At 43.4% G+C, this 23,118-nt stretch overlaps 1 protein-coding gene across 9 annotated transcripts in view; it reads left to right on the top strand.

Moving 5' to 3' along the window:
- The first annotated feature begins 1,313 nt into the window (after window positions 1-1,313).
- Window positions 1,314-23,118, top strand: part of LOC126917652 (nuclear factor 1 X-type) — a 65,307-nt gene continuing 43,502 nt past the window's right edge. For 3 of the 9 annotated variants that reach the window (XM_050724773.1, XM_050724774.1, XM_050724769.1), the window contains exons 1-2: window positions 1,315-2,823; window positions 13,111-13,266. In XM_050724773.1, the coding sequence (XP_050580730.1) occupies window positions 2,743-2,823; window positions 13,111-13,266 (237 nt within the window). In that variant the 5' untranslated portion in view covers window positions 1,315-2,742. Of the gene's footprint in view, window positions 2,824-8,214; window positions 8,843-10,743; window positions 11,212-13,110; window positions 13,267-23,118 lie in introns of those variants that run through there. The other 6 variants (XM_050724772.1, XM_050724766.1, XM_050724765.1 and 3 more) reach the window with 4 other exon arrangements.

Below are 23,118 nucleotides of genomic sequence, written 5' to 3'. Positions count from 1 at the left end.
TTTCTGAGCTTCTCCTACTTGTTCATCCTTCGCTTCCCCCTACTCTGTCTTTTCTTCTCTTTCTCACTTTCCCTCACTCCTTTTCTCTTTCGATTCAACCTTGTTTCTTTCTTTTTTTCGTTTCGATCTCTGTTAAATTACATGATTTAATTAATCCATTAACGATTGAGATGAAAAGTAGTAGGTAAAAGTTGTGTGAACGCAACATTTTGTCAAGACAGATAGACTGGCGACCTAAGAAAGATCTCCACGGCAGAAAGAAAAATCATTTATCATATCAAAATTATAAAATTTACCTGGAAGAAGGAACAGAGATGAGAGAATATTAGATTATTCTTTAGAATTCATTTTCATAACTACAATGTTCGAAAACAGAATTTAATAGGTTAAGATAACTGAAAAAATATTGCAAATGAAATGTCACGTTAACGAAACATTGATCTTTAAAGGATTAAAACTTATTTCTCTATGATTATTTGCTGATATATGTATGAGTTGAAATTGTGAGGTTTGGTGGTCTGACTGGATAGACTCATTCTACTTGACGATGTTTCGCTACTTCCTTCGGTAAATATTCCTAGCTACTTCGGCAAGTTTGCCCTAATCTGAGTTTGATTAAATGTAGTTCCGTGCTAGAGTTGCTCTGGTTTCTCCGACATATCTCTATTTTTTTCGTGAATGTAATTCGTATTTGTTCTGCATAGACTTATTTTACGTAACTTCTGTTATTTTATTTCGCCAAACATTCTGTCATAGATGTCGTCATGAACTAGATGAACTTTTTCCACTTAACTATTTTCTCAAACAAATACGCAAATATCCGAGTTTATTTTATTGTCCCCATTAAATTCTTTTTTTCGTGTTCGACTCGATTGTTGCAGACCTCCGTCTAAACTCAATCTTCTACCACTTCCGGTTTCCGTCCTTCAATTTGTCGTCTCCCTTTCTATTTATCAGCTCGCGCTCTAATTCTTCTTCTTTTACTACCACTCTCCCCTTGTTTATCCGACACCCTCTTCTCCCTTCCTTACACGAAATCAGCTGTTCCCTCTCCTTCTCGCGATAACTTCCTCCCTCTTCCCTCTCTGTGGGATCGGGTGGGATGGGGTGTGTGATGTCGATCTCTCCTCTCTGTTGGATCACCAACTCTCCTCTTTGTTTTTCGTGGTGGCCTCTCCCCACTTACTCGCAGCGTGCGGACTCGTCGAGGCGTCCTCGCGGCGCGTCGCGGCGCGCTCCCGGCGAGCTTGCGCTCGAGCCGTAACTTTTTACGCCGACGCCGACGCCGACGCAGCGCCGGTGGCTCGGAGTCGGCGTAGTCTGAGACCTGGCGTCCTCCCGATCGGGAACGGGAACCTACAGGGAGCCGAGGAAGAGAGAGAGGAGCGTCCGTATTCGTGCACCTCGACGTCATCCTCTTCGTCGTTATCCTCTCGCACGTCGTGTCTCGTAGTTCCTCTCGTCTCTTCTTCGACGCTTTTATTTGCAAGAAAAAACCAAACAGAAAACGTGTCAAATCAAGAAAACGACATATACGAATCGAGTAAGAGACAAAATCGAAGATAAAGGTGGACTACGAGAAAAAGATTCTAGTAATCGTTCAACCCCTTCGAAGCGAAGAGTAAAAGAGAAGAAACGGGAGGGAGAATAGAGAGGAGGAGAGACAAATAGACGGTCCGTAAGGGTTAGCCGGCCTGTTCGCGACGGAAGGGAGAGAGCGTCGCGAGAGAGGGAGAGACTGCAAGCAGAGGGAGCAGGGTAGGGCGACGAAGAAGAGGTGGGGAGGTTGCGAGAGGGGTAAACGGAGGAAAGAAACGAGGAGAGAAAGAGAGAGTATCATACCGAACTGAAACGAATAGAGAAAGATATACATAGAAGGCTGGGTGGGTGGAGGGAACCGGAGCAAAGGGGGTAGAGAGGGATAGAAGGACAGCGAGAGAGAGCAAACGAGCGAGCCCCGTGTCTTGCGTGCCACGAGAGAATACAGAGAGGGCCTAAAGTCGAGAGTTAGGAGTTGTGGCTCGTGGTTAGATAGGATGCGTGTGCCTGGGTGCGGTGTTCCACCACCACCCGACAGCCGACGGTTCAGTAACAACAGCCAGATAACCAACGACACTAACTGCAACGACTACGACAACAACAACAACAACAACAACAATAATATCATTATCATCATCAATATCAACAACAATCACAACTACAACGACACTGTGAACAAGATCGGTTCATTATCCGCGCAAAGGGACGACATCGAGTACGACACGAATAATTGCGCGGTCGCGCGCGGTCAACAGAAGAAAACACCTGGTGGTTGCCTCGAGCACCACGGTGCCGGCTGTCTAACGGCGGAGACGGCTCGACCGACATCACTTCCGCCACAGAAACCCAGAGAAAGACCGTTCACCGAGTTTACTGGTATCTGGACCATCTCAAAGAATAGCGGTTCGCGATTCGACCTTTTGAAGATCTCGCAAGTCTTGATTTCTTTGAAGAATCCCGTTGTCTTCCGCCTTAGTTGGAACGTAGTCGAGGTGTAGTCGAGACAGCGGAAAGCTGGTCCAGACCACGTACTTTCCGTGGACGCGGAGCGGCTGGCCGACCAGCTGGAGCACCAGCGTCCCACGGCGGCGATCGTCGGCGTCGCGCGGCGTCGGGACGACGCTACTGGCGAGCACAGGCTCGCTAGAGGAGCGCGCTGCGAGCCGGCTTCAGCCTGTACCACAGCCGACGTCCCAGCTACTCATGTTCATCCCGGACACACTGAGGAGCTGCATGGTGGAACCGGATGTCTCGACTTACCTGCAGGCCCCTTCCGTAGGACAGGTGCCTTGAAAAATATCTTCAATATACATACATATCTCGTTTATCGCGTCTATTTGCCGGATCGGAGATTTGTAAACAGAGTGCTCCTTTAGAAAGTTTTACGAGCTTTCTTTTGGCTTAGTTGTGCTTTCTATTCGGTTGACGATTGATAGGATGCTCGGGGGATGTGCCTGACGCGCTGTGCCACGCTCATGCTTTTATTTGATTAAGTTGAATGTGCCATGCTTTCACGCTTCCCAATATTGCGTTCTTTGGTGAGACCGTGTATTCCCGTGAGTGATTTTGGTGGAGTTTTGTTTGGAATGAGCAAATAGTCGTGGCAATCACGATCACGAAAATCACGATCTCGTGTTCAGAACGAAGGATTGTTCTTTCGAATTTTTTGTCGTTTCTCCGATTTCTTTGTTCCTCTTCGATAGGAAAATACTAGTTTATAATGTTCCTTAATTCTCCGTCTTATCTGTAAGGGAGCTCTGTTTTAGACAGTATCGAAGGTTATTTCAGTTTCCTCTTGTTTTCGTCGGCGAGGGACGAGAATTAGAAGAAAGGGTTGAAAGACGGGAGAACACGTGCAACTCGCGTGCACCAGCGTCGAGTTCCTTCTCCCGATCGTTCGCGGACAGACGTAAACACGAGTGTTTTGCTTGGAGAGTTCGCGATTACGGTGATTTTCGCAGAAATTCGTTGTGTTTGTGATTCACTCGTCGAACAAGTGCATCGTGAACCTGCGTTTCGTCGAATAGATCGGATACTGTCCTCCATCGAGCGGAGAAAAACGTGACGAATGATCTGTCTGACACGAGCTATCTGAAAATTACGTAATCGTTCTTCGTTATCTCGAGAACTCAAAGTTTAACTCTGTTACATTCTTTCGGTCCTTTTTGCCTTAATCGCGTTTGTCCGTCGTTAAAGAGGTTTTAAGTTCAAGAAGGATACGGAGGTATCGTTGCCGATACCTGTGATTTATCGTTTCGATTTTACGTCAAAGTTCTTCTTACAGGAAAGTTAAAGATTCTTCTGTTTGTTAAAACAGGAGCAAAGTTAGGACACGAAAGTCAGGAAGATGGAAGAAGTGCAGGAGCTAGGAAAGAAGTTGTCGTGGAATAGGTTTAATCGATAGGGTGAGGTTCGTAACGGTCGTAATGAGGGTAGAAATGGTTACATGCAACGCGATGCGAAGCGTCGCGACGCATAAATAGCTTCCGCGCGTATAAACACATAGTGGATCGTGTGGCGCACACGCGATCCATATTCGTGCCTGTCATATCCCGATCGTCGTTCGGTTTCGTTCTCGATGTCTCTTCTCGTCAGCTGATTTTCAGCAATGCGGCTTTCGTTTTCGTGGCCCGCGAAACGTTGTAATTATGTAAGGAAACGCCTATTTATACCCGATAATGACGGTTCTTACGTAACGCGACTACAGCTCCGCGTCACATGCTCTCTATGTCCACTCTGATTTTTTATATTTAGATTGCATTTGCTTTTATCCGTTTACGTCGTGCCGTAGTTGTATAGTTTACCCTTCGGGTTTGATCTCGCTCTTCTTTCTTAGCGACGGTAGGGAATGATCTCCTGGATGCTCAGAGTTTTCCATTTATTCTTCGTTTTATGTTTGGGAGAATGAATTTATGTTCAGCTTGCTAGGGAATATTATGTTTTATTTAGAAGTTTATGGGGATGCTGTCTAAATAATGTTTGGTTGAAGAACGGTGGAGCATAGAATTCTTAACCTTTAGGTCTCCAATTACATTATCTTTGTTTTTTTACCGTAACTTTTTCAGTTATTTGAAAAGTATCGAAATGAAATAATACATATTATTATGACACATATATTTTTTAAAATGTTCAATATCTAGTACGGTTAATTTTTCTCTGTACAAATTACGGACCGTAGAAAGACATAGAGGAAAATCTACGCATTTCTATGCCCGACTAGAATTAGTGAAACCTCTTAAACACCTATTTCTCAATCACTCAATCGCTAATGGTTTGACCAGAGAGTTCGGTAGAGAGTTTGCGAACCCTTTTGCGGTGGCAATGGAAATCTCGTAGCCCACTTTGGCGGTGAAATGTCGCGTGGATATAACTGGAGTAGGTTCGTTGTCCGCGTGCTCGTCTCCAGCAAACTTAAAACAGTCATTAATGTGGCGAACACGATATTTACTTTGGATGGTGTGCGGCTTGATACGTTGCATCGTGTGTATCACCCTTGCGAATCACAGAGGAAATCTACGAGGAAATCGCTTGTCACGTGACGAACACATTTCTGAATATCTTGATTTGGTGGAAATCATTCAATAAATGGAGTTGCCCGAAAGTCAAGTCAATCAATTCCAATCTTTTAATATCGGTATTAAATTAACATTTAATTCTTTAGTGATCTATCCAAAGATCTATCTAAATATCACACGGAGCAATACTCTTAAATTTCTTTGTTAGAATGTGAGGATTATTATCTGGTTACATCGGATCAACGAATTCCGAAGGAATAATCTGTTTTATTTTTTGCTAGCTTTCTTCTTCTTATACGGTAATTTGTTTAAGCGTTCTTGCTTCGAAATACAAAAAGATTCGGGAAAAGGGATCGGTATAACTTTTTCTAAACTACCAAACATCGTCCACAAAATATCGAAATCTATCTCGAATAAACCTTTCGCTTAAAAGCTTATCTCCATCACCAAACGTTCTGACTATTAGACGAAACCATCCTAACCCACTTCAAAATCTAGGAATTCTCTACAACCACCTCAACCGTAGCACCTGTGAAAATCCAACTTGTTCAACAACCTCAAAAGCCAAGGATTTTCCCATCCGACAACAGTCGCTTCCTCTGATCAAAGGGTTGCCCTCTTTCCGTTTTACTACCAGCTCTCAGGCAATCCGTCTTATCTCGCGCAAATATCGGCTACTCGTTGCAAACGGCAGTTTCCAGTATCAGGAATCACGAAAGCGAGTCAGAGTCCATGCATAACGCGTGTCTTCTTATCTGCTTGCGAGAAAAAGAGGAAAAAGGAGAAGAGCTAGAGGGTACACTGCCGTTCATAAGTATTCGACCAAACCGAGATCGGTTTTTATATTTTGAAAGTTTCTTCATCTTAGAATCGGAATATGAGCGTGTATAAATCTTCAATTTTTCAAAAATCAAATAATCGATATTGACTGTGTCGATCGGTTTAGCTATTGGGCGGTTCGAAACATTCGTAGTTTAATGATTATGGATGATAATATCGCCGTAGTGCGATTATAATCTATAGTTGCCTAACAAAAGTAAGTAAGTGTCCAGAAACTTTTGAACAGTAGTGTAGAGGAAGGAGGAAGTCTATCTTACGTACAGACGAGGAGTTTGGCTATCGATCGCCACCCTCTGCACGTCTTTTTCCTCTCAACCCTGCTCTTTTACTGGTCCTCCCGGTTACAAGCCACGCGGCCCGGCGACAACATGCACCTACCAACGTGAAACGTCCGTTGGTTTCTTACTGCGGACCTTTAACTCCTTCTAACAAGAACTGCGCCCTTGTATTTCAAGGGAGTCGTTTCAGAGGGGTAGTTGCACGCATTTCTTCGAGTGTGTTTGATCGTTTAATCCCTAAGGGTGCGGAGGTTGCTAAAGTTTTTACGTTAGGTTATGGGAAGTTTTGAATATAGTTTCGTGGATAAAGGATAAGCCTGATCTAGTTTCTCTTGTTTGTAAATTTAGATAGAAGTATTGGTCGTAGTATTAGAATGTTAGTGGTTTCGAGGATAGTAAGTTAGGTAGGATTATTTTTTGTATTAGGTTGACCCAAAAGATTCTTCCGTTTTATAAGAAAATAATAGATGCATTTTGTTCAAACAGAACAAAATTGATCATACATAATTTAATAAAATAATATAAAACAAAAGATGTTGTGCATCTACTATTTCCTTAGAAAGTGAAAGAAACTTTTGGGACGATCTAATATATTTTGTAAGAGGGTGAGAGAGTAGAGATTTTTGAACAAGATATAGCGATTGTGTCATGACTTGTTTAAGTCTTTGATATTTCTTTCATACTTATCGTTAAAAAAGAATCTTACAAGTTAATTTTTCGTTCATCGTTTATCGCCTTTCTAAAAAATTCGTGAAAATTCAAATGGATTAATTTTTAGGGGATTTGCACGATGTCCAAAGTATTTTGTTCGTTTTTATCTGTTTTTGGTATCTTCTGATTCGGCAGTCGGTGCACGCCTTTCGGAAGAGTTAGAGAAAAATTTTCGCGGAATCGGGCTTCTCGGTGCGCCTACTATTTTTAGCGCTTCCAAAAATCAGTTCCATTGTTTTTTCGCGGGTTTATTGACGCGGAAAGCAGCGGCGGCTAGGACAGGAAGCTCCGCGGGGAATTGGAACGTGGCAAGAATCAATTTTGCCCGGCCTTCTTCCTCGAGTTTCACGCAATTTGCCCATCGTCCCGCGGGACGTCCCTTGTTAGACACTAGCGCCTGCTGTCGCAGTGTAAATTTTTATCCTCGCCGATCGAACATAGACATTTCTCTCGTAAATTACCATTAAAACCCTTTCTCTTTTAATACGAAACTTGAAACGAAACGAAAATTGAATTTCATAGACAACAGTTAGACGTGTAAATATTATTATTACCATTTTGTTTCGAAATGTCAAATTGAAATCTTCAGTTGCTCTCCTCGATGCTTTGATTTATAATGCGGAATCGTATCCGTGGATCGAAGATTGAATACAACGAAGGCAGAGCGTACGAGTATCAAGGATTAATTTTAATTCCGATTTTAATTTCAAATTGCAAATCTGCGGACTACTGAACCCAATATACGTACGATATTTGCTTCGGATATAAAATTAATCGTTTTGCATCTACAGACGAGAGCGTTAGAATTATACAATACGAATGTGCTAAAATTTCCCTGCTATTTTATGACTCGTCTCTCTAATTAGAGTAACATTCTACTTAATTCTAAACATATATTTAGTAGGATAACTATGGCCGCGACAGAGTTGACACTAAACAAAAAAAAAAAAAAAAAAAAAATAAATCGTGGAAAATAGAATCTCGAGTCTAGTTCGATGTAGGATCGCAAAGGGCGAAAACCGTTTAAAAAATCGAGAAAAGGAAGATCATAGCTTCGACCCAGCAAAGTGGCAAAAGGATCGCGATAGAAAGAGTGTGTGTGTGTGAGAGAGAGAGAGAGAGACAGCAAGAGATGCAAAACATGGAAGAGGGGCGTCGGGGGGATGGGAAACTCGGTAGGCGGAGGGGATCTAAGGGGAAGAGTCGAAGTGTAGCACAGAACGGCGGGAGGAGTGTGGAGGCTGAGGAGGGGTGGGGAGGGAGGGGAAGTTGCGTCGGTTCGAGGGCAAATCTAGTAAGCTAGGACAGAGGCTATTAATAACTGTTTGGGGTGCCGTACCTGGCCGCCGCGCGGTGCCTTCGGCGCGCGTCTAGATACGCGCGTCTCGACGACCGGCGTCTCAGTGTCGTCGCGACGACCGACGTCGTACCCGTCGTTCCGGCGTCGACGGTCTTTCCTACGTCTCTCCCTCGCACGGTGAATCCGCGATCAGCCGCAATCCGTGCTCCGACGATTCTCGTTTCGTTTCTCTACGTTCGCGCGCGTTCTCGTTCTCTGCCTCACCATTTTTGTTCTCCGTTTACGGCGAATCGTGTTTCGTAAATCGTTCTCGCATTGGCTCTATCGATCTCGATCGTGGAATTACGATCGAACGATTTTCGTGGATTCGAGGAGGGTACATCAGTGAAGCGACGGTGGTTTGGTAGGCAACCGGAGTGGATCAGTGTCGTTTGGTATCGATTCCATATATTTAAACAATCGGTCATCACGGTGATAGAAGCGGGTCGGTGATCAACTCCAGACTGATTGGCTCCTTGGAGGAGGATCAGCTGATCTCGTGGTCGTTAGAAAGCAGCGTGTCGATCGTCGGGTGAATCGTTTCTAGCGAGAATCTTTGATTCTCTGCGCGGGGTGATTGGCTTGTCGGTTTCTCAAAGTGGTCCAAACGTGTAGTTCTTGTAAGTATTTGAGAGATTACTCGGGCGTCGGTGGCTTTCAAGCATTTGGAATGTTTTCGTGATAGAAAACCGATCTCCATGTTGGGTCTCGATCGTGGTTAATTGTTTGAGTTTGTAGGCACTACAGCGCAACAGTGCAATGACATAACTGGTGGTTCCATTTCGAAACCTTCAATTGTGACTTTTTTATGTTCTTAATATTTGGAATTGGAATTTGATTTTATTTTTCAATTAACTTTTATGGGATAGCGGTCTGTTTGTTTTTTCATTCTGTCTCTTCGATAGGTGTTCTCGTATAGAATTTCTGGTGTCCCTTTTTTAATGGAAGCGAAAATGACTGCTTATATTTTTCGACGTTGGCGTGGCCAAAGATCGTAGAAGAAACGTATTCCACGTCGATGCGTCGCGATAAACAAGCGCAGACGCGCAGAATCCGCGTCGATTTATTACCGACAACTACGCACCAAAACTCGCCGTACAAATAGAAGTTTCCCGCGACACGTGCGCTCGCCCAGATCCCTCTTCACCCTTCGGAACCCGGTTTCTTGGATCCATTTCGCGTTATAGAAGTCCAGACACCGCGTGCGATGCATCTTTATTTAACTTTATTTTCATCATCTTCGGTAGAATATATTTCACGGATTGTTCTAGACATTTCTAAACCTTCACACTTGCTCTAATAAATTACCATCAATTAGCTCGTAGTTTATCATTTTACGTCATCGATCAATCATTCCCTAAACGAAGCGTTGATCGATCATTCCTTAATTACCTAGAGTAATACTTTCATCGAGTTTAGAAGTTTTTCTAGACATAATATAAATTTGCTAATAACATTTAACTGCAAATCTATTATTTATTAATTGCTGACTAATTCACAAATTCAAAATGAGCCTAAATCTTATGATTAATGAATCCCTTAATCCCTTAAATACTTTATTAGCTATTCCACAAATTCCAAAGTTTTTACTTCATTTTACAATCTAAACATTTTTTCAGATTGATCGAAAGGATCGTTTCACTGAGAAAGATATTCGACATCGAAATGTTGGATCCTCGGCGTTCGTTCTCGCGAGATGTATCCGTGCGGTTCATCAACCCTCGAGAAACCCGGGCAAATCGCACGTTGACGTCCCCTTCGCCCGCGTCCTTGTCCTCCCCCGGTCTTTTCCGCGATGACGACGCGTACAGCGTCACCGTGCGCCTCCTTAATGTCTTTGATTTTCGTTCGCGTTCCGAAAATAACGACGTGTCTTATAGATAGACGCGAGGGCGCGCGGACAGGCGAGATTCGGTGACAAAGCGGGCTTGCGCCGCGAAAATCTTCCTCTGTTCTTCCACGGGTTACATATTCCGATTTTTCTTCCAGTTTTCGGTACAAAATTTATGGATCGAAGAAAATCTTATTTGAGGAGGAAGCAGATAACCTTGGATAACCTTAAGTATCAGAGAGTATCATCTTGCAAAAGGGGAAAACGTAAAAACAACGTATTGCGAGTTTCGAGTTACTTCGTATACGATTTGTGACACCAACGTGCAATGAAATTTGTTAGGATTAAGCGTTTTGTTTAGCTATGAAATTGGCCTACAGGAGAGATACACTGCTTGAAACAACTGGAGGATCGTTTTCAGGTCTTCAGGTCGTTCCTTATTTCTATACTTGCTTTATTTTTAATAATTCTTCGTTTTTATTCGGTCGACGGGTGTAATAGAACCGGTTCATACTACCTTTTGCTTCTAATGAATTCCGATTCGATTCTTGTTCCGATTGTTTTGAGCAGTGTAGATGAAAAATATAAAGAATTGTTAGCCACGATCGAATTCCCTTATTAGTCGCCACCGATCGTCCCGAACTCGAGACCGATCAAACCACCACAAAACCATGGTCCGTTTTCCCGCAGCAGAAACCCATTGGAAGATTGAAGCTTCTCCCGCTAGACATCGTCTCCCTCGAGGAAGCCAATAAATCCTCGAGAGAACGCAGACAACGAAGGAGAAACCCTTTACCTCTCTGCTTGCTCGAGCATGCTAACGAGACGCAACCAGGAAGAGACCTCCTCAAGATAGTTGGAAAAAAAATCTTGCGAGAAGAACATCCACCAAATAAGTTCAAAGATAGAAAGAAATAAAGAGATTGAAATTGACCATAAGGTCGGTTCGTTGATCCCAGGTGAAAGGAGGAGGAGAAGAAAGTCGTCGGAGAGGTGGTGCAGATGAGGCCACGATCAATCTGCGACAGGGTGGCGGAGGAGTATTACGAGCCTGACGGTTGTTATTGCGAAAATCGGTGCTTCTGACAGCCGGACTGCAGGAGGGACAGACAGACGGTAGTGTGCCACAGCAGCCGCAGTGCTTGCGAATACTCGATGGTTCGTGTCGTTTGACGCTTGTTCCAAAGGCCAGCCTCGTGTTCTTCCTCGTCCCTTCGCCTTTCCTCTGACGTATCGCATCGTCGCATAGTTTCGATTCTGCGGTTTTGTATTCTTTATCGGTGAGCCGCGATATCACGGACGATAGCTCGAGATAAACTGTAACGTGTTCTTTTCGATTTATGCTTGTGCCTTCCTCTTTCCCTCGCCTCTTTTCATCGGATTAGACTTCTGAATCAGATCATAGCAATGGTAGGTTAACTTTACGAAAGTTCCGAAGTATGACCGAGATTTCTTACGATCGTTGATCGTTTTAAGAAGCCTGAAAGATAAGAATTTGAAATGAAAGATATTATCTTTATGATTCAAAATTTTACAACAAGGATTTCTTAATGGACGATTTTCAGGGTTTGTCACAGGGCAGATTGTCAAACTCGATTTTTTGTTAATTCATAGAGATGATCAATGTGATCGTGGAATGACTCATATTTCGAAAAAATCACTAAAGTTATTTTCGATATGTTACTAAAATATACAGACGTACGTATTGTCTTGTTAATGTTCAGTAAATAATGCACGTAAAACTACCTATCACGTTTCTTTTACGTAATGACAGACTGGTTATACATAGATCATATCTTATTTGTAAAATTTCAACTTTCTCTTCTCAATCTTAAATTATATCTTCCCCTATGTTACACTCCAACAATTTTTCAACCACACGTCATTAGCGTACCACTCAATCAACATGCAAATTCCTATCGTTCAATAAGACCCTTTCTCGTGCGCAAGAATATGTCTAAAGAGTAGAAGATGAGATTGCAGGTACGCGATATTGTTCTGCCGACAAATATTCCATCGAGCAGGGTTTTCATCTCGCCGGAAAAGTCATCGAAAATTCATCTCTCTAGAACGATGTTTACATCCTCTTGAAGCGTGAATCGCGGGATTCTATACGAGAAATCGCATTTGCCTGACAAAGGCAAACGCCGTCGACTTCTCGACCAATAATCGATCTCCCTCTTTTCCCGGTTCTCCCTGTCGCTCCGTCAACCGGAAACGAAGGTTCGACCGTGTCTTCATTCCGGAACAGTTCGAAGTGCAGATAAGGGCCAGGTTTCCTCAGGATGTCCGCGACTTTTTCCTCTCTCTTATCTTTCGTTGGAATAAGAATTCGAACAATTTGTCTACTTCAGCTTTTTCACTGAAAGTTTTTATTTTCCAAATCTTCGCTGCATGATAGTTTTGTTAGATCAGGTTCTGGATATTAAACGGATAGGATATTTAGGAATTATTTATAAATTACGAGACTGAACTTTTGAGACCATTGTGAATCGAATTGAATTGCATGAAAGCTAGTTCAAAAATTTGCACCATCCTTGCACGATTATATACAAATAACAAGCTTATAAACCATTTCATCCGAGAACGGGAGGGCACTTTTTTTACGAGACTAATCCCTATGATCCACTCTAACTTAGCTTCCAATCATACGGGTATTCGTTTCTCAACAATTCTACAAGAAAATAAAAACAAAAAAAAAAGAACAAGAAAAATACTTAAAAAGAATACAATTGCAAATCGGACATCCGTCACTATTGCTGTTACTATTCTTTAAATCCACCGAGAGTCCTAAGGAATAGAGCTTCGAATAATCGCGCGTCTAAACAGAATTTGAACGACCAATCAGCTATTTTCCCAGTGGTGTTTTCGTTCGAATTCGATTGCACGAAGCTTCCGTCGTCTTTTTCGAGTGAAGCGCGCACAGAGTAAACATCGATGGTGGCTCGTGTTTCCTTTGGGCTCGAAGGGGTTTCGAGGATAACCCTCGTTCTCGACGGGCGGAATTCGACCGGACAAACGCGTCGCTAATCAATTTGTGACCGTTTCTGCCTGCAGGATGAGTTCCATCCATTCATTGAGGCCCTCCTACCATTCGTAAAGTCTTTCTCGTACACGTGGTTCAACCTACAAGCTGCCAAGAGGCGTTACTACAAGAAACACGAGAAACGGATGAGTCTCGAAGAGGAACGTCAGTGCAAGGAGGAGCTCCAGGTGAGTGATTTCTTCGATATTTTCTTTCTTTCTTTCTTTTCGTAAATAGAGACGAGACGTCGAACACGATGTTAGAACACGGATAGATTTGTCAATGTCGAATTTTAGATTTCTAAATCTGTTAACTTCGTATATTAGCACACTCTTATAGCACTGACTTTTTTTTTATACTTTATAAGCATTGACATATTTTCTAAAAAAGTGCGGAAACTAGGATAAGATTTATTTCACAATATACCGTTAACAATGTGTTGTTAAGGTCGTAAATTATGCGAGAAATGTTTTATATCGTTTTGAAACGGTTCACATGTTTACACATATATGTATACAGAATGGGCTGTGTGTTTACCTATAGGATGTTTTAGTCGAATAATTTTGTACGTTATATCTAGTATCATACGAAAGCAATAAGTTTGTACACGTAAAAATTGGTAAAGGGAAGACGCGAGAGACGAAAAATTATCGTCGCTTTAATCTGACCAGGTGTCAAATTAAGGCGTTAAATTTTGAAGCATTTAAGTTCGCTAGTTTGAAGGGTAGGAAGAAAATTCAGGTGTCAAACGTGGAAGTCGTGGATGAAAACGATACACAGAGGTGCACACGCCATAACGAATCGATATGCCAGGTCGAAACGCGATAAAAGTTCCAGCGAGGTTCTTCATCGGCGAATGTCAGCGGACGTTTGCACGAAACCGAGCTAGTCGTCGACACGGAGGTGTGCTACGGCCTGCTAATTTCATGGTTAAGAATAAAAATAATGAGGTTTCGGCCTATTTCTGGCGCAGAAGCGTCCTCGTGACGCGCGCTATCGCTCAGCCTCAAAGCCAGTAGTTCTCAATCGTCCTGCGTCTCGTCTCGGAAACCTCTTTATTAATAGAACGATTTAGCGCGGGACCAGGGACATTAACGAGGCATAGCGTGAATCACGAAACGCTTCGTTGCTTATTTAATTTTTGGGAAGTTGTCGTTGCTAGATTTTTCTCTGCAACGTCGAATGTTCGAATATTTAAGCTTTTGCATTCTGGAATTTAACTATCTGCTGGCATCGGTGAGTCGAAAATTTGGATTTGGCTATTTCGCCTTAAACGAAACGAGATATACATTCGTTGTGTTTATTTTATCGAGTTAGAGAACTGATATTCGAACGAGACTAGCATTTTGCCTCATCGTCGGTTTACCAATAAAATCGCGGCAAAGTCTAACAAATAACATGTTTACTCTATTCGACGCACAAGTACCTCACGAATTTCCCAATCCATCGCTTCTCAACTGAGGCTAATATTTTGTTTCGCCACTGGTTGACCAGTAAGATACCAACAAAATCCTTGGTTGCATCTACGGGAATCCCCAGATAATCCCAAAAGGTAACGTTCAGGCCGATCGACCTCGACTCTGTCGAACAAAAGTTCAATTAGGGGGGCAGAAAATAAAATAACGAACAAACAGGCAACTGAAAAAAGGAAAGCAACGCGAATAAAGAAGGAAGAGGAAGAAGGGAGGAAAAACGGAAGAGAAGTCGGTGAACCCCGGATATCGAGCGAGGTTGGCGCGTCGGCTCGGTTCGACGAGTCATTGACATTCGAATTTTCGGCCGGACCGCAATCTTTTCCCTTGGTCCTTTTTTTCTCTCCCCCGGTGGCGGCCTTCGCCACCATCCAGCCTCTCTCCCAACCCCCAACGACCGGTGCACCGCTAACATTCGGCTGGTCCTCTCTTTCTCTCGTCTATCCACCGCAATTCGTATTCTCCCTCGCGACGCTGTTCGATCAATATTTTAATTTCGCGATGCTGCGGTATTTAGCGGGACGAAAAGAACGAACGGGCCGATGCTCGTGAAAGAAGCTATCCTATCGTAGAATGGAGGGGGGATCGATGGATCGTCGACTTCAGGGGAAATCGTCGGCCAACGACCAATTTTTTTTCGCTAACTCCTTGTTTTACGACTGTATCGTACGATTGATTCGACGCGAATTAGAATCCGATACCCGATGACAGGTGAAACGGTTTCAAGATTCTTTGTTATGCGAAAATAAGCAGTCGGTTCTTTTCGTTGTCGTGATTTCTATTTATCTTTGTCTTTAATCTCTTACATTCGATATTTTGTATAGTTTCGAAGGATAGTTTCCTTTCTCCTTTAAAAGTCCTAAAAATTGTCAGTCAATGTATGTATTTAGGTTTGAGTATCACTTCGTATCTAGGTACTACTACGCGATTTTTTTAGTTTCGTCCTTCCTTCGAACAGGCTAATTTTCCAAGTCACGAATAGGACTTCGATGGAATGGCGATTGGCATGATACAAATTTTTCCCGGGGGTCGCTGCGTGGAAGTTTTTAAAAACGAAAGTGCCTCGGAGCCGTAGGCGCGCGCGGGTCGCGTTGAATTTTACATGAAGTACATTTAATCTGCGTCGCACGAAGCCCTGCAGGCTCGGCCGAGCCCTGTACCATTATATAGACGGGCTTTATGAAATTGTGACCGAGCGTAGAACAGGGCCCTATTCGCAGAACCCATAATCGACGATATCTGTTTGCGAGTCTGTTCGTTTCTCCTTTGCCATTTTAATTAACTTTTGTCAACGATCTTTCTTCTTCAATTCGAATTTATCGTTGGTTAGGGTTTCTAAATCTTGTTTGGCTTTCGGTTACTTTTTATCGAAACATTCTACATATATGTTTTCGAATATCTTACTTCATTCTTTGTAGTGCCACGTGACTTGAAAGTTATTCGTATACAGATTGCAAATATTTATGCAATTCTGGGACATTTGAAAGCGTACAAATACACAGAATGCAGATAATATGCAAAAATGTGATATTCGAAGTATAGCACTCTTCACGATATTTAGTAAATAAGATTTTCTGCTTAGATTTCATTTGTTCACTTACGGTTATAAAAAGTTCGAATTCGCACAAATATCAACAAGCCTACTCGTGTGTATTTTACTATTTTATTTTATCACCGCATCGTTGTGTCGGCATCCCTCCAAGAAACATTATCTGGCGTTAGGTTCAGATTAGATTTAGGTCACATTCAAACTTTGAAAAGCAATAGCAAGTTACTACTGTTCGCTGTTGGAAAGGATGGAGGACTAAAAAGAAGATTGGGAGTTGGTTCGAACTCGCGTTTGATTCATCCATTTTCGTATCGTTTTTCCGAACGAACGAATCGATCTCGGTAATCGGGCGACAACACATTCGTCGACCTGAAATTTTCGAGCTGGTAGAAAGCCGCTCGACACACAGGCCACGTACGCAGATGCTTTCCAGAAAGAGCCGGGAAAAAAGCGATACACATTTCATGGCGTTCGCGGATAAAAAGCGACGACGTGCATGACTCGTTGACATGCGACACTCGTCCCCGCGGAAAATTGGAATGGACGTTTCCAGAGAAGAGAGACTTCCTCCCCCCGTCTCACTCTCTCTCTCTCTCTCTCGTATATTCTTCTCTTTTCTAATCGCAATCTTTGAAAGCGGACCGATTCGAACAGGAACACGTTCCACTCTCGGACACTTTCTCTGACTCTACATATTTCTCGCCATTTACATACATACTTTACGCCATTTGTAATCGTTGAATAAATTGGAACTTCTGAGGTTGTGTCACTAAACGTAGAGTTATTTTTCCGAATCGGTTGAGGCGATCGCGAAGGAATAAAGAAACTTTTACTTCAATACGATGACCATATATCCGTTATATTTCAATCTAAGTATTGCAGCTACCAGGACAAAATAACTTTGTATCTTGGGACCTTGCAGGTGTCTGTAACATTCCCTCCTCCCTTCTCTAACATTTCTGGGTAAAGTGGTTTTCGATAAATATTGAGAATTTTCAAGTATCTGTTTATTGAGAAATTTCGACTTGAAAATTTTATACGGTTTGATGGAGAATTCATTCTTCACAGTTCATTCTTCGCATCCCACTATCGCTGTTATATTTCTCGTACCATTTTCATCGATAAAGAGAATAGTTAAGAGACAATTGTTAGTGTATAAATAAATTCTTTGCAACAAAATCCTTGCTATCTGGAAAAGTGCCGCTATAAGAGTATACCGTAATCGTTGACAATCGTATCGTAAAAACTTCGGTAACGCGAAGGATTGAATTGGTTAAATCCGTAGTTTGAAGTTCATTTAAAGTTTGGCTGCGGTCTAATCAACAGTCTAAGTGGTGGGACATAAATAAAGAAGAGGTGCTTTGTAGTCGAGAGCGTTATCTAGATAGGAAAAGGGGGATTTGCAGTCGGTTGCCTATCTACGGCATAATTTATAGTCCAAAGCCTCGCGTAAAATAGAAAATAGCTACTTTGTAGTCCGAATTCTAGGAAAAGGGGATTTGTAGTCCGTACTTCATCCTGTGAAACAAAAAAACGTAGTTCGTAATCTTAAAATCGATCGTATAAAGTTGAGAACCGTAATTCGTAGTCTGCTGTTTCTCATGTATGCGGGATAAGGACATTGTACAGAATTACACTTTAAACACGATGTAAAACAATTCTCCTCGTTTTGTTTCGTTGCTAAAATCTCAGCCTGTAGCCGCGTGTAAAATCATAAGAAAAATTCTTTGCCGATTCACAGTTAGAATCGTGATCGATGTCCATTCTTTAGAAGGATGTCTTATATCGGATTGAATCGCGTGACGTAAGGCAGTTTCGCATTGTTCGAGAAAATCAAGACTTTCGAGGTCTCTGAGCGTTGCAATTAAAAGTTTGCACGCCTCAACCCCTTTATCGATACCGCATTAATCACCCGACAATCCGCAATTTACCTGTAGTCCGTCTCTGGCTCCTTTGTAAAAAGGAAAATTCTATTAATAATCGAGACTCGGTCGGAAGAAATATCAGAGAACAGTTATTGGAATTACGAAAGCTTACTTCGTACTGTTTACGTATCCGAGCACCCCGAAAAGACCGATAATCGCGGCTCGTCGATACGCGATTAACCCCTTCGATGAAAGGTCTCGTTCGACGGCGAGTGCCCTCGAAAAAAAACACATCCTCTCCCCTTGATTCCCTCGGGGGCTACCAAAAAAAAAAAGAAAAAATTCGTCGACCACGAAGGACGAGCAGAGTGGACGAGGAAAGGCATAGAAGCTCGCTCTTTCTCCCTGGTCCGACGACTGGGCGATATGGTACACCCTGCTACCGAAAAACCGAGTAAAAAGGAGAAAAAGGGAGGAGAAAGAGGAAAAAAGGAATACGAATGATGGGGTGGTGGAAATTGTCAGAGAAGAAGCGTTCGAAGAGCGAAAAAAGGAAGCAAGAAAAATTCTTGGACCGTCAAGGGTAGGGGGCTGCGGAGCATGGTCCGAGTCCGTCGTTTTCTCTTAATTTCGAGACAGGCCGCAGGACGATATCGACTACTTCAATTCTGGGGACGGGAGGAAGAGCGAGAAACTACGGGTGGCTGGGGGAGTTGGGGTTGTGAGAGAGGATCCGGAGAGACGGAGACGGCTAGCCGGGAACGAGGAGACAAAACGTGGCATCGAGAGTCCGAGAAACAGAGAGACGAGGAAAAGGGAAGAGGGTGGAGAGGACGAGAGGACGAAGAGTCAGAGAGGGTGCGGGATTTCGAACGGGGTGGAAAAGACGGAAGATTCGTGGGTAGACCGGGACAGAGATATTGTAGGACGCGGAGAACGTGTACGAGTCGCGCTATCACGCGAGAACAGGGCGGCAGAGGGATGAAGAGGGGTTGGTGGGTGCAAAATGTGCGGGGGTGCAGAGAGTGCACTACCAACACCCGCAAGAAGTATCCTAGTACACGGGTACACACGAGCTTTTCGGGTAGCCGGAGAGAAAGCAGGATGGAGATAGATCGAGGGAAAACAGAGAAAGACGGAGGAAGATAGAAAGGGTTGGGATATAGGGGCATGGCCAGGGTGGTTAGAGCGAGACGGAATCGGGAAAGAGAAAGAGAGATAGAATGAGGAGGGGTGTGCAGTCGGGAGAGGGTGGAACGAGGGTAGTCGGCAGAGAGCGTAGACATGTAGCGCATACGCCGTCGCGACGGAGGCTGCGGCTACGCGGCGCCTACCAACCACCATCTATAATCTCTATGCGGATATCGATTTTCTACCCTGTATTTCCTAAATTTATGCAAACTAGCGGGCCGTCCTCTACTCTCCACTCCCATCCTCCGTCTGCCCTTCGGCCCAACCACCAACCACCCTCGTGTTCTGTGTTCTATACCTTTCCCTCTTCCTCTCTCGTTCTCTCTTTGCCTATCCTACCCACCTATGAACCCTTCCCCTTTGTTCCCGTGTCGCTACCTCTTTGTCCCTCTCTGGACGTTTCTCTCCTCTTTTCGACAGTTCTCGATATCTGGCCGTCCTTCTCGCTCTGGCAACTATCCTCTCCCAACCCCTTCTCTGGTTGGCCGTGTCGGTTAGCTCGGTGTTGTTCGGTATGTGTGTCGGCCCCATTCATCTAACGAGCTCAAGCGGGCTATCGCATCACGATGCACCTCGCACCTCCTCGTCACGAGGAGGTGTATTCCAGTTTACGTTGGGGGGCTGGGGCTCGATACACAAGCGTGCGCCGACCTCTACACCCGCGACACGGGAGTGTGAGCCTGTTTTCCGCTGCTTGTTAATGTTGGATTATGTGTTTCGGCTTTCGGGTTATTAATTATATCGACGCACCCGCGGCACCAGGGATTATCCGCTTCCTCGACCGCCTCTTCTCTTTTTCGAGCCCCTCTTTCTTTTCATGTTGATTTTGGGACGCCGGCTTGCAAGCGGTGGTGGGACAGAGAGAAGAGGGGCTTAATAAGGTCGATGCACATCGACTGCTGCCGCGAATCGATGAATAAATAAATGGCGCGATGCGGGACAGGACACGCGGAATTTTCGTGTCGTCAAGCTGATTCTCCGGCAGCTTCCTTTTATTATATTTTTTTTAGTCATTACAAATTTAAATATCATTTCTTTCTGAGACTAACGGAACGATACACACGAATATAAAATATAAATGATCTTTAAAGAAAGAAATTATTATATTCGAAAGAGATTATCAATTCGAGTGACAAGTCGATCTGTCGCGGTGAGCGGACTAAAAGAGTTGTATTTCTCTTCTATACTAAAAATCTTCGTGTCTGATTACTTACACTTACACTTACGTCGTTTAACACTTCAACTGCTCGATTATCTCAAACAAACGCAGTCGTTTCCTTCATTTCGCGCTCTCAGCGTGTTGAAGAAAATAAAACTACATCAACCCTCTCTTCTGTACTTCGACCCCCTGGTGACGGAGCTAGCGGCGTTTAATCGCGCGTGAGACTTTTTACGGGACGTAGCCTGGCCTTTCGGCTGGAGGCTGTGAAGATAAACGATCGTCGAGAAGACGAACCCTTGGCTCGAGGCGTCCTGACGGCAGGCATATCGTTGAGACGCGAAATAATCCACTTCCGCGTTTCTCTCCCCTTTCCATCCGCTCCATGGATCGCGTTTTATTGCCGGCAAAGCATATCGCGTACGTCTGTGAGAGAGGAGGGAACCCTTTCGCGCGAATATTCTCGAAGGAACGCCGGCCTGAGACGCCGGAAACAATGGCAATAAAATTTTCGCAACGGCCTCGCCTCCCCGACTAACGTCATCCCACGTCCAATCGCTCCACGCGTTTCCTGGGTGCGGGCGGTTTTATAGCCGCGAATCTGCCCCCGTATCGCTTCACTTCCGGGTCGATGTAATCACATGCATTGTGATCACAGGGGTCAATGGTGCTCTTTTGTACACCGAGGGGATGTTCTTTTGATGCTGGAAGATTTTCAAAATAAACATTGATTTGACAGCATTCCCCGACTTCTGGTTCGGTGTAATTCTAGATAGAGCTGTTGCATAGGCCAAGGGTTGTTCTTTGGGTACTAAGGACTTTTTAAAGCTGCTGGCGATGGAGAATTTTGGGAATAAATTCTGCTTTCACGAAGTATCTTGTTGAGAACAACGATTGTTGTGTAATTCATGGAGTACTTTCAGCCGAGTTGTTTAATTCTCAACTAGTACTAGGTAATGTTACTATATTTTTAATTGCAGGTAAAAATATTTTTTTAACGTTTGGCCTTTCTTGAAGCAAATACAGCATTTAGTAATTTTGCGAACAAGTAAGAGATACTTAAAAGTCGACGCGCGAGCCAACAATCTGATTTGGCGAACTGACTGTCGGGTATACGGAATGGGCAGCAAATTAAGGCTCGGAGGGTGGTAAAGAACTGTGAAATTCATCGCGGCTCGATAAGTCGATTGGATTCGTTAGGCCTCCACTTTGGCCCAATTCCGGCAGTTTTACTTTTAAATGAGGCGTAATCGATATCGCGTTTATCCGTGTGTCTCCTAATCGACACACTTTGATTTTCTTCGATTTTGGAATCCACTTTGACGGAATATTAGTTTCGACACCACATAAGAGTGTCTTTTCCTTCCAAAGAATATTTGCTTCATACCGGAACTTACATCTAAGGTATAAATCTTTCAAATTCCTATTAACTTCTATTAACACTTTATCGTTACCTTATCAACAGTCATACAATTGTCCAAAAATGATAATTTTACGAAAAATTATAAATTGATTATTTCCAGTCCTACTTAACTTTTGTAAAAAATAGCAAAAACAGTTCGGTCGAAAAATGGACACTCAGTTTTCATCAAAGTTTACCATTACAACACACCACCATTACCTTACCATTACAACACAATTATCGTCCATTTATCTGTACGCGAAAGTTGTTCGGTCCACGTTTCAGAATTTACAGGGCGCCATTTTCGCGTTTTCTACGGTAGCTTCTTCATATTATTGCCACGGATGTCCATTAAATTAGAGTACAATCCGAGGACACCGTTGGCCATTTCCATTGTCGCGGTAACGATAAATAAAAGGGGGTGGAAAGAGGCATGAGGGGGAAAACGCGTTCTCCCCGTTCTAAATAAATCTGTCCGCGGTAGTATTCCCATTCAACGGCGTAAAGATATCCGCGAAAATAAACGAGTAGATCGAAGCAATCCCCCAAGGAGACTGACGCCGGTGTCTGAAAAACGAATGAATTATGCGACCAGAGGAATGTCGTCTCGCAGCCGTACTCAGATTATAAAAGTCGCGAGTTCGTGTTCCTCTTACGGCCTGCATATCAGTTCTTGGAATTGTCCTGGAGAAAATTATTTCTTCCGAGAGCATGATTCTTCTATTTGACGCCAGCTTTTTTTATGATTGAAAAGAGTTGATGTTTCTTCTTAAATCGAGGATGACCTTGTTTCATCTTCCGTTTGGCAAATACACAGCGAACCGAGAATATTTATTTGTTAACTGTTAAATTGATCTGTTAACCCCTTTTGATTTTCGTCGTGCACGAAGATTGACTGTAATAATAATTTATCTTCTTCGTAATATGCAAAGTTACTTTACATTTCCTTCGTCGTTTCTTCTAACACAGAATGAAGAATTTCTTGGAAACTTCTCAACAAATCTTCCAATATACTTTATCTCTGAAGATTTCCTTTAAGTTTCCCACAGTGCAATCTAATATTGTATAAAATATCTGCGTATCATCTGCAAGTTTCACCTCGAGTAACGTATCAGAAAGTAAGGCCTTGGCAAAATCAAATCAACCTATCCTCGAGACTCGTTCTCCTAAATGACTTTTCGCAAACCGAACCGCAAACCTCGTTTGGGAGCAGTTTCCCTGCAAAGAAGAGGTCTCGCAAACAAATTAAGCGCGGCATTTCGCGGCGGTGTCTCGAGGAATCCTCGTCGTCTCGCGTAAGTTCAAAGGCCGCGCGGAATGAAGCGCCTCAGGGGTTGAACAAATGGGGAGGATGGGTTAAACTGGGGGTGGCCCGGGATGCTCGATCCTCTACGTAGTTATC

Source organism: Bombus affinis, chromosome 6 (genome assembly GCF_024516045.1).
Source record: "Bombus affinis isolate iyBomAffi1 chromosome 6, iyBomAffi1.2, whole genome shotgun sequence".
In the NCBI taxonomy this organism is placed as follows: domain Eukaryota; kingdom Metazoa; phylum Arthropoda; class Insecta; order Hymenoptera; family Apidae; genus Bombus; species Bombus affinis.
The sequence above is the reverse complement of the archived record's forward strand: the minus strand, read 5'-3'. Positions and strand labels throughout refer to the sequence as shown.